The 12225-nt window shown below is 33.0% G+C and overlaps 2 protein-coding genes across 2 annotated transcripts in view; both read left to right on the top strand.

Annotated features, from left to right (window-relative positions):
- LOC132607483 (protein FATTY ACID EXPORT 1, chloroplastic-like) overlaps positions 1 to 5341 on the top strand; it is a 6251-nt gene extending 910 nt beyond the window's left edge. Inside the window, exons 2-6 of the mRNA XM_060321463.1 lie at positions 1633 to 1870; positions 3237 to 3404; positions 4668 to 4714; positions 4802 to 4842; positions 4937 to 5341. Of these exons, the coding sequence (XP_060177446.1) occupies positions 1633 to 1870; positions 3237 to 3404; positions 4668 to 4714; positions 4802 to 4842; positions 4937 to 5018 (576 nt within the window). The 3' untranslated portion in view covers positions 5019 to 5341. The remainder of the gene's footprint in view (positions 1 to 1632; positions 1871 to 3236; positions 3405 to 4667; positions 4715 to 4801; positions 4843 to 4936) is intronic.
- Positions 5342 to 6234: 893 nt separating this feature from the next.
- Positions 6235 to 11355, top strand: LOC132605500 (alpha carbonic anhydrase 4-like). The gene is made up of 7 exons (XM_060318634.1): positions 6235 to 6444; positions 7415 to 7632; positions 9033 to 9139; positions 9320 to 9422; positions 9583 to 9741; positions 9870 to 9923; positions 11080 to 11355. The coding sequence occupies exons 1-7, from the start codon at positions 6351 to 6353 to the stop codon at positions 11143 to 11145; spliced, it is 801 nt and encodes a 266-aa protein (XP_060174617.1). The 5' UTR covers positions 6235 to 6350; the 3' UTR covers positions 11146 to 11355.
- The last annotated feature ends 870 nt before the right edge of the window (positions 11356 to 12225 follow it).

Raw genomic sequence — 12225 nt, 5'->3', positions numbered from 1 at the left:
ATTTGAAGTTTATGTTTATGTTAGTTGGCATCCATAATAGACCATTGCACCTATGTTCTACTTTTCCCCTAAAGTTACAATCTTTTTCCTTTTTTTCCCATCAAGAAATGATTTTTATGGAACCTCAGAATTTTATTTATCCATTATCAGTTACCAAGACATGATTTTTCCTCATAATTTCATTTGAGGAATTGAGAAACTAGTGTTTTCTGTTGAATTTTCCTTTAGTTGAAATTTCTTTGAAGTATATGTTTATGTTAGTTAGCACCCATAGTCGACTATTGCACCTATGTTCTACTTTTCCCCTAAAGATACAATCTTTTTCCTTTTTTTCCCATCAAGAAATGATTTTTATGAAACCCCAGAATTTTATTTGTCCATTTTCAGTTACCAAGACATGTTTTTGCCTATCATTGCTTTTGGGGAATACATAGTGTTTTCTGCTGAGTTTTCCTTTAGTTACTGTTTGCAGGGTCGACTATATATAGTTGAAATTTCTTTGAATTATATGTTTATGTTAATTGGCACCAATCGTATCAAAAGTCTGTTTGCAGGGCCCACTATATATAATTGAAATTTCTCTGAAGTATATGTTTATGTTAATTGACGCCAATCGTATCAAAAGTCTGTTTGCAGGGCCCACTATATATAGTTGAAATTTCTTTGAAGTATATGTTTATGTTAATTGGCACCAATAGTACCAAAAGTGGACTGCGGTTATGTTTAAATAAGAACTAGTTTTAAATCTTGAATCTGCCCCTCTTAACTGTTTAGGAGCTAATGCTGGGAAAAAGAAAGAACTTTAAGAAATTTTGTGCTTCTCTGTTTATTGAGTGCTCGTGTACCTTTTTACTTACTCCAGTGATATATGTTGTAAGGTTTATTATGATTAACATGTGATCATTTAGTGCTTCTTCATCTTTTTTTGTTTTATCGATAGGAATTTACTTCAAGAGACTATCTCTTAAGTAGTGTCTCTTGATGAACTTATAGGGTATATTCAGCAATTATATGTTTTGACAATAAATCTTGGGCCTGAATAAAGTGGAATTGTCATAAAGGATTCATGTAGTTGACCCCAACTAGTTTGTGATTGAGGCATAGGTGATTGATTGGTTTATATGTTTTGACCAATAAAATTACTTACTTTTAAAGTGATTATAATTATTAGGCTGAAAATTGGAGCATACTTGCCCTTCTGAATATGATTTTGCTCATAGAACAGATGAAAGATGGAACCTGAAAGGCTGAAACTACTTCTATTTTTCTTAACTTTATAAAAAAGCATATAACATCTAATCTAAGGCCAAAATTTGACTTCTCAGAACTGAGATGTTCAATTATACTCAATCGTTATCTGATTATTCTTCTGATTTTAGTAGTTGCACCTTCTGTATGCTGGTTTCTTTACTTTCCTTCTTGCTCTTTTAATTTCTATGTTTCCTCGAAGCAAACTCAGAGTTGATATTGCTGATAGTAGGTATTTGACTTCAAAATACATAACTCTCTTTTTCCCTTTCTGATATATTTGCTTCCTAAGGTGGCTGACATTTTGGTCTGTAGAGTAAGTAACTCGCCATGTGGAATATGTATATCTTCACTTAGACAAACTTTGCTTATCATGGATTTCAGGTAATTGCTATGAATAATGATGGGCGTGGCACGGATGAATCCAGTTTAGAGAGCAGGACCACTTTAAGTTATGCAACAGATTCATCGAAATCACTTAATGGGACTTCATCAAACTCATATTCTGCACCAGAAGAAAATGTTACTGGGAAAGAAATAAACGAGCCAGTGCAAGAGGACTCCAGCAGCCAGCCAACAAAGGCAGCAAAAATTCATGATTTTTGTTTAGGAATTCCCTTCGGTGAGTATCAACTCATACTCTGAGGAGGCTGAGGAACATATAATACTTCTCTATTCAAGGAGTTCCATATTTCATACTTTTCTTCATAATGTGTGTAGTGGTAAAAACGCGGGGCATTTTTTCTCTTTGCCACAGCATCTCCCAATTCTTGTTAAGTTGATCCCCTATCCACTGCTGCAGTTTAGAGGTTTTAAAAGCTCTTCAAATTTAGCCCATCACATGTCAGTTGCTTTTGTTTTTTTTTAAATTTTTTTTTTTTAAAAAAGACTTACCCCCTTAATCTCACTGATTACGGAATAAGTAGAAGAAGGTGACATAATAAGCTCCCCACCATTCTTTTGAATCCAAGAGTCAGTTGAAAGTAAAACTTTTCAAGATTGATTTACAATCAGAAAAATGGGGAAAACTTGACTATAGACTAGGATCAAGACTTGTCATGTAGAGTTTTTTTCTTTATTGGAAAATTTAATCCTATTCGTTCACTTCTCGTCTGTCAATTTCTGTTATGAACATCAGGATATATGCTTAATACATTTCCTTTAACCTGCAAAACCCCCCAATTCTATGAGGAACTAACCATGCTTAGTGGAATCTCCTTGCATCCAGTACTAAGCTCATTATTGAGCCCCGTGTCCAGCATAATGTTTAAATATTCCTTCCATTTCTTCTAGTAATAGTGCCTTTTTTGTTTTGAGACGGAAGGAGGAATATTTCACTGATCTATACGAACCTTATGCATAGGACAAAATATGCATTTTTCCCTTTTGTTCTATTATTTCTCGCACTTGTAAGAAGAAAAGCCTCAGTGTGCAGTCATAACGACTTCAGAAAGAAAACGCCAATTTGTTCGTTTTGGTGATTGTCCAATTTGTAACCTGTTTTCATGAGTCCTGTGCATAACTAGACCAACAAAAGGTTGGGCAATTCCTGAAATTCACAACCCACAAAGTCACTTTTTATACCGAAAGTCCCATGCACTATTCATGTGACACCCAAGTTCTTGGATTTCTGGAACATGTACATGTTAGGTTCACATGTAGTAAACTTGGTACATATGATTTTTATGCATTTCCTTGAGTGGATGCTCTAATAAATAGGCACATCTATATATAAGTGTTTCAATGTTCTATTGAACTGTCACTAGACTAATACTAAACTACTGTCTTGTACATAGTATCTATTAAAGCACTAGTCATAAGACACAATGCTTTGACATTTTCGCAATCTCTTATGTTACTTAGAGAAATCGTTAAAGCCGAATATCCTTCGGATCTGACTTATTCTTTGCCGTTACAGAAAGAGAGGTGTGTTTTAATCTCTTGCACTACTCAATTGATTGTTAAAAACTCATTGATTATTATCACAGGTGGTCTTGTTTTCACGGGGGGACTCATTGGTTTTATTTTCTCAAGAAATCCTGCCACATTAAGCAGTGGTGTTCTTTTCGGAGGTGCAATATTGTCCCTTAGCGCCATTAGCATGAAGGTGTGGCGGCAAGGGAAAACTAGCTTTCCGTTCATATTGGGTCAAGCAGGTATTTGCCGGTTTCCTGTTAGTTAATTGCTAGTTGTTTTTTCTGTCTCATCTCATTGTATTTGTCGGTTTCCTGTCAGTTAATTGCTAATCTCTTCTGTATCTAATCATAGGTTTAACATTGTATGTGATCATAGATATGTTTATTACTCCATGATACAATAATGATGGCAACCATAATATGATGGGCCTATGAACCGATGTAACATCGATCTCAGTTGCCAAGGCTAAATTTTTATTTTTAGCTCACTTTGAATTTTAACAACTTCCATCCACAGCTCCCTCCTGATATAAGTAGATTGTGGTCCATAAGGACATTTTTTCATGCTAAAATGAAAAGAGAAAAGCGGGAAAGGAGGAAAGTAAATTTGCCAAACAAACCTGGGAGATGTCTCTCTTTTCTCTAGCCTCATTTTGAAGCAAATGGGTATTCATTTATTTATCTTTTGGAGTTGGAGAGAGAGAGAAAGAGAGAGAGGGGGAAGCTGACACTCGGTGTCTGCTTCGATCTTGATGAAAGAACTTAAAACTGAAAAATTAACTGATGTAGTGTTACTGTGAACCTTTTAACCTAACGAATGTTAAAATGTTCATTTGCATGTTCCAACCTGGATTGATTAAAACAAATAGTTTTTTCGATCTAACTCCAACTTTAACTGCACATTTTAGTGCCATTTCGCAGTGCTGATGAACGTGGAATGCCTAATTGGGTGACATTACACTTCATAAATATTTAGTCACCATATCACCTGAACAACATAAAAACTAATGAAGTCTTTATTAAGTAACATTTTCAATATGTCAACATAATATAACATTTTCAATATCTACTACAATTGTGGAATCACAAGCAAAGCTAATTTTCTGACCTTATTAAGTACCCAGTTTCTCATATTTTCTGAAGAGCTCAATATAAAACGTAATTCAAGGCACTGCATGCAAAGTTCTCTCATTAGTGCTACATGATTCTCTGTGAGCTACCAATCTGCTTTGTGAGGCATCCAAATAACAAGGGCATAAAGTTAAATTTCAACCTCTAGGACTGCAACGGACATATTCTCCTCAATGAAAAGTTTTAACTGCATTTACTGTGATTTAGCCTTTCTTAAATATGCTGTTACTAGTTGAAAGAAATACAGGGTCTGGTTTCACTTTTATGTATTGTGTCTAGACAATCGTATACGTATGCTAGTTAGAGTTGAAGTTTTTAATGAACTCCATCTTTTCACTAATTCTTCATTTTTCCCCTTTTATTTGCCTGCAGTACTTGCTGCGGCCCTTCTGTGGAAAAATATGCAGACCTTCTCAATGGTAGTTCTTCATATTGCCAAAGTCTTCTGTTAGCTTATTACCGGGCTTGCATTATTAAAGAGGTTCTTTTTTTTTTGGTTTGTGCAGACAGGAAAATTGTTCCCTACTGGCTTCTTTGCTGCCGTTAGGTATTGCAACGTCTTCTTTTCTTGCTTCTCTTCTCGAGTATCCATTACCAGGTGCAACCGATATTATCTTTAATATCTTGTTAAATTTTTGCAGTGGTGCAATGTTCTGCTTTTACTCTTATGTGATACTGTCTGGGGGTAATCCACCACCCAAGAAGTTGAAGGGATCTGCTTGAGGGGCATATTAGTGTAAAATCTCGAAAGGTCAGCTATAATTCTTAGAAAATCGCTGAATATCCACAATCAATATTGACAGTTTTACAGTGAGCAAATCCGTTAATTTGCACAATTTTACATGTTGGCAATGAGGGGAATGAGCAAAGTTTCGATAATATTGGTCTTGGAATGTATAATGATTTTGCTAAAATGTCATACGAGTTTGTTCATTAGCAACTTGCTGGTGGCATATTGAATGTTATGATAGCTTGGATAATATACAAATTATTATGTATGGATCATTTTAAGTCCTTAAGCATAGAATATACAATGTTTTTCTTCATATTTTCTCTTCCTATTGTTGTTCTAGTTTCTTCAAAAAATTTATTCTGGCTTTTCTTTCTTTTTTCGGCAGTTAACATTTGGATTCCGATATACAACATCAACAACTACGCCTCAATTCCAACCTAGTTTAACACGGACGTGGCTTTACAAAATTTCCACTTGACCTCGTCTTTACCCAAATGTATCATATCCGCTAAACTATACAATTTTGATAATTTTGAGAACATAGTTGAAACTCGATGGACAATGGACCCGTCCTGTTCCTCTGCCTGCCGCTACTTAAATATCGAGCGTTTGTTTGCAGCAGAGTTCGACCAATCTTGAGACTATGCCTAACCCACACATCAAACATTGCATTCTTATCGACCAAACTATAAACTAACTGTGAACACTCTATATGATAAAACAAGTATTTATAATAAAAAGTAAACATGTTGATAAACATATCTGACAAAAAAGGTACATAACTTACTATCACATGTTAAAATTCATTGATAGTGTAAAAAATAAATAATTTTTTACACTGTCAGTGTACATAACTTAACTTCATACTTAAAATATATTTAATGTGATTCGATAATTAATTATTATCTACTTATGAATAAATAGTCTTATCCTGATCATATTCCTCAGAAATTGTCTAATCTTGCGACAGCAAGACAAGATTTTCTCTTGATAAAAAAGATACATTTCCACATGCATTTACTAGGAAAACTATAATTCTATAACCTAAATATATATCTTGTCAAAATTTAGAGGTCATCTAATTTCTAACCAAATTCTCCATCACTCCACCCAGCGTTTAACTCGCTGTTTTAATACCTTAACATCCCACATATCCTAAAATAACGCATCAATCTTCTATATAAAGTTCACTTTTTTTCTTCCATTTTTTAGTTGCTGGCACCTTTTTGTAAATAAACTCTCAAATTAATAAATAAAAAGGTCCTCCAGCACCACCGTGAACCACCACCATATAACGGTTGAGAAGCTTAGTGCAACCACCTATGATGGCCAAGACAAGTTTCATCCCCGTTGTGTTTACATTTCTATTTCTTTCATCATACACCTTTTGCAATGCTCATGATGATAATGAAGTTGGTATATATTTTTTTTTTTCCATTAATTCCTTTCTCATACAATATAAATACATTTAAATTTTTACCATTACATAGGGTATCAAGAAAGAAAAAGGGAAATGGGATAATCAGGATGAGTTAATTGAGACCCCGTCGTCAAAAAATTACATTACATATATAGGTTAAATAAATTTTTTATGTTTATATATTATATGTTAGAATTCTTTTTTTAGGTTTTATACCTTGTTTAATTCTCATATTTTATTTTGGAAAATTCCAACTCGCTGTGTATATTATTAGATAAGTTTTGATGATTCCTTTCTCATATTTTACTTTGGAAAAGGGTCAGTATTATCCTTAAATTATTTGAAATAGAGCACTTTTAAGGACCTATTTGATACCAAAAAAAAAAAAAAAAGGAGGGTAAAAGTATTCTATTTTCGAAAATTTAAGGGTAATTCGGGCCCTTTTCCGATTTTACCTTCACCTTTCTTAATCATGTGGTTTTGTCTTTTCATGCTAAGATTTATTGGTATTATATTTAGTTGCAATTTTTTTTCTTTCTGAAATTGAATTTGATTATAGCCAATAAGTTTTTCTTTTTGCATGAATTATATACTTTATGGATGTTGAATCATGTTTTTCTAATATTTAAACTTTGTATTAGTATGAAGAGGAAAGGCTCCAGCATTTTTCCTTCTTGTTGATATTCCACTTACTATAGTACTGAAATTCTCTTATATACTATAGTACTGAAATTAGAAAAAGATTGAAGTAAAATCATATAGTAATGATTTTTTTTTTTTTACGTATTTCTTTTAAATAATGCATCTCATAGAAGACACCAAAACATTGATTAAAACTAATCCAAATTCAATTTTTTGGGTGGATTTCATCAATCATTTTTTTATTATATTTTCATATCAAATAATCTTGTATTATTGTATATAATTTATTTTTGTGTGTGTGTGTGTGACACACAATATTAACAGATGACGAGTCAAAATTCACTTACTTGCTGGGAACAACACAAGGACCAGAAAATTGGGGTACACTTAAACCAGAATGGAAATTATGTGAAACTGGAATATTTCAGTCTCCCGTTAATTTCCGTAACAAAACTGTGAAGATTACTACTCGTATCCAACATTTGAAACCAAATTACAAAACTGCACCTGCTGTTATCATGAACAGAGGTCATGATATCAAGGTATGTAACTCTATAACAATCATGCTAGATGCCTAGATATAATATTCGCTTAATGCATATGCAGCCCCCTAAATTTGTAATTTTTTTTCATTTTGGCACCTTAACTAAGTGTTGTTCCTATTGAACCCCTGAACTCGTCCTCAAGTGTGTCTATCAAATCCTCTAAATCTGATTTTTATTAGAAGCAAAAATTAAATTGTGGTAATGACGGTGAAGTAATATTTTAGACGTGTGGTAAGCTATTATTTAGATCATGGATGTGTCGGTTTCTGGTGGTTCTGCTCTTCCACTGCCAGCTTAATTAGGAGCATACTCTTTTTTTCCCTCTCAATTACTGTTAATCTTAGCTAAAAGATGGCATAATTAAATTATAATATATATTAGCATGTTGCTACATTGAAGATAGAATACTATGTAAGTCAGATTGTATTTGATAGGCACACTTGAGGACGAGATCAGAGGTTCAATAGGAAACAATACTTAATTGAGGTGCCAAAATAAAAAAAATAAAAAAAACAAACAAGTTTAGAGGGCTCCATATGCATTAAGCCTATAATATTTGTAGATTTGAATTATATGCGGCTACATGAGCCTCTAATAGTTTATCGGACAAATTGATACATTAGGCATTTCTGGCCCACCAAGTAAAATATATCCTATGAAACTTTCTCCTTTATTAGCGCCCGATAGATAGGTTAACAGATTGAGTTGATTGAAAAAATGAGCATATCTTGTGGAGGAGCATGGGTTCGTGTGCTCCTATGTTCCTTTTCCTGTACTATATATAGTGATATATTTCTTAAATACCAAAATGTATATGTATGTGTCCAAGCTCAAAGAGTCTTATAGAGTAATCAATAATGACTATTGGGTGTACCTGTACTAATGAAATTGTGGGTTCAAATCTTATGCATATCTTATTGTTTTTCCCTCTTTCTTTTTCTCTAGAATTGAGCTCGAGGTTTCCTACATATTAAAATTTCTATTCTCCTTTTGTTACCGCAAGATTTCATACAACTAAGATCAATATATACGTATTAAAACTATTTCACTCGAAGGATGTAGCACATAGTCAACGATTCAACTGATATCAATATTTTAGACATATAGTTATATATGTTAAGAGATCATGTTGGCAAAAAATATATATATATATATTGAACTTATAATTTCAAAAGTGTAATGGATTCATGGTAAGAACATAAAGGCAGAGACAATCCAGAATTTGAAATTTATGGGGTTCTGAATTTAAAATTTATAGGTTCTAAAGTTTATTACATGTACATATTCAATATACAGGGTTTAGACCAAGGTTATTCTGCTTAAAGATTGAACATGTCAAATAGTATAAATTTTGTATTCACACAATAAAATCCAGCTAATGGTGAGTATTTTGGCAGTTGCAATGGGAAGGAGATGCAGGAGGTATCAACATTGACGGTACTGAGTTCAAATTACAACAATGTCACTGGCATACTCCTTCTGAGCATAAAGTTGATGGGAAATGGTTAGTTTTGGTTTATATATATATGGTTTTCCCCTTCTCTCATAATAAATGCATAGAGTCTTAACTGATTTAGTAATTACTAGTTTACCAGAGTATAGGAAGTGATTATTTGGTGCTCTTAATTAGTTAATTGGAAAGTAGAGATTTACATTAGAGTATATTAATTGATGTTGTTTGCAGCTATGCTATGGAGGGTCACATGGTTCACCAGAGTGCTGATGGCAGACTAGCTGTCGTTGCTATACCCTTCAAAATTGGAACACCTAACCCTTTCCTTGATATGGTACATAATCCTTTTCTTTAAACTATTCAGTATTTTGAAATGTATTGTAAGAAGATAATTGGTATCACTAAACTGTAACCTTTTGTTGACAAATTTTGTACTTTATTTTAATTTTGAACATTCTTAACGAAAATTCTGATTTTAACACTACTTGCACCAGTTAATACGTCACGTCGAGACAGTTGACGACAAGGGTTTGAAATTGGGAATGGTTGATCCTCAACAACTTGGGGTCAAAGATGAACCATTCTACAGATATATAGGTTCACTCACAGTTCCTCCATGCACAGAGGGTATCCTTTGGAACGTACTATATCAGGTATCCATCTTTAAGTTTTTCATATTCTTGTCAAAACAAGTATATATAGAAACTTTTTTAAAAAAAAAAAAAGAAAGGGAAGAATAACTTCTAATTTGCAGTTACTGACTATTTATTGGCTAATTTAGGCAAGGACTGTTTCAATGGAACAAATGATGGCGCTGAGAAATGCTGTTCATGATGTAAGTATTACAATTCCTCATTTGATTTTAACATCCAACTTCATAAGTAGTAGTAGTATTTTATTTGAAAAGGTCTCTATATATATTGAGGCTTTACTTCCTCCCAAAAAAAAAAAATGCATTGAAGCTTTACTTATGTTACGGCATTCGGATTATTACAGTAATGAGCTTTTCTCAAGTATGAGCTAGTTTGAGTTGGCTGGTTAAAAGTAGTTGATATCTAAGTGTTGAAAAATACTTTTAAGTGTTGAAATTCATTTTATAGATATTGTGTTTGTATAGAAGTGTTAAAATTGATACTAATAAACAGTTATAGTGTTTAATAAAAGGAACTGGTAAATATTATTTTGTTAAAATGAAAGAAATATCCATAAAGCTATTTACAGAACATATAAAATAAAAGTATTTTTACATATGAAATGACGAATTCTGAAAATAAAAAGATAATTAAAAGTTCTGTTTTAGGTGGAGTCACTAGTAAAATATCTCTATTTTCCCACTAAAAAAATTTCAGTGGCTTTTATTAGTGTTTTTACATTGAAAATTTTGAAAATTTTCCAGTGTTTCAATGGGAACCTGTTAATTTCCCACCATGCGTTTTCCCAGTAAGCTGGTTCGGTGGGAATGAGGTGGGAAAATCATGTTTTGTAGCGCAAATTTCCCACTGAATGTTAGTGGAAAAAACTTTTATTTCTAGTAGTGAGTATTTCGGAGACTACAAAAGACATTAGGCCATTATGGAACAATAAAAGGCTTGGTTAAAACCAAAAGTGCTTATAAGATGCAAAATCATAAGTTAGTATTGACCAACTAACGACTTTTGGCTGATTTTGGCTTATAAGCACCTTTGGTGTTTGTCAAACACGTAGATAAGCCGAAAAGTGTTTATAAGGTAGTTTGACCAGCTTAATAATCTTAGCCACAGCACCCTTTATGTGTTCCGATTGATAATGTATTTCCTATGAGCTTACGCTCTGAAAGCAAAAAGCATATTTTTTATCAAATCGAATTACTTATAAAGTAATTACAAGTAGTAACTCTATGGTAAATGCTATCACACGTTAAACTACGTGATGCGAAGCACTCATGAGTAAATTTTATTTTATATAGCTTTTGATGTTTATGTTTGCCTTTAATTTCTTGTTTTGTTTAACAGGGATTTGAAGCAAATGCAAGACCAGTTCAGGGCTTACATAAAAGACCAGTGTATCTAGCTATGTAAGACAGACCAAGAATTGATGAAGCTTCTAAGTAGATGGCATGTGAATATGAAAAGAAGCAGTGTTTCTTCATTGCAATATTGTACCTTAAAAAACTCTATGGTGGTGAAGTGTTGGAAATTACCTGTTGGATAGATATATTTGGAAACCAAAAAGTCATAGTTGAGGTCCACATGTATCTCTCACAGGAAATATACAGTAGTCTTGTCTTTTCTTTTCCTCAGAACATGCATATCTTATACCATGCACATCGTCTATAAAGTAATTACAAGTGAATTTTTATAATAAAACATTACTCCATTAGTAATCAGATTATAAAAGTACAAAAATGGCAATTATTACGTAAACATATTGAAGTAATTAGTCAGGTGTTGCAAATGTGGAAGTTTCTTCCTTTCATGGTTTTCCATTTTTTTTTCTTTTTTCTTTCCTTATCTTTTTGTGTAAAGATAGTTACATGGTTAGTTTGTGTTACAAAGAAAGAGTCCAACTCAAACTTAAAAGGAAAGATACAGAAAAAACAATCATCTCTTCAACTTAACGTTTTGTATAACACAATCTAAAAGATAATTGGTCTAATTCTTTATCTTTATAATCGAAAAATCAGGGAGGATCAACGTCACATGGTTTGAAACTCGTGAGTAATGAATCTGTTTTGTTTGTAGCAACATTTGTAACTATGACGTATGTCTAACTCGCACATTACACGTTACGCTCTTACCATTAAACCAAAGGCCCATGGCGCTAATTGGTCTATATCTTGGACTTGCATTTACGCATCCGGGGTTAAATGTTTCAACTTTCAAATACGAAGACAGGCAAGCCAGATAATACCCTTCAGCAGTAAATATTGTACAGATTACAAACTGCAATTACATCGTGTAAAATCAAAATGTGACATTCACAGCATAAATAATTGACCAATTCTTCCCTTTTCTTTCGTCAGTAGTCAAAGTTGAAATCTGTACCCATACAACACGCTGCCATTAGGTAATATCACATTACATATGCACACGCCAATGTGACACATGTGCTTTATTGGAGGCTATAAATCAAAATATGGAAGAATTTTCTTTTTCGTA

This window comes from Lycium barbarum, chromosome 8 (assembly GCF_019175385.1).
Source record: "Lycium barbarum isolate Lr01 chromosome 8, ASM1917538v2, whole genome shotgun sequence".
In the NCBI taxonomy this organism is placed as follows: domain Eukaryota; kingdom Viridiplantae; phylum Streptophyta; class Magnoliopsida; order Solanales; family Solanaceae; genus Lycium; species Lycium barbarum.
Note: the sequence above shows the minus strand (reverse complement) of the source record. Positions and strands in the feature narration are given on the sequence as shown.

What these genes read in the sequence shown, in the direction of transcription:
- LOC132605500 (XM_060318634.1), top strand. Translation starts at nt 6,351, where the DNA reads ATGATGGCCAAGACAAGTTTCATCCCCGTTGTGTTTACATTTCTATTT. An exon ending in TCATGATGATAATGAAGTTG is followed by an intron (nt 6,445 to 7,414) that starts GTATATATTTTT and finishes CAATATTAACAG; the next exon opens with ATGACGAGTCAAAATTCACT. An exon ending in CATAAAGTTGATGGGAAATG is followed by an intron (nt 9,140 to 9,319) that starts GTTAGTTTTGGT and finishes TGTTGTTTGCAG; the next exon opens with CTATGCTATGGAGGGTCACA.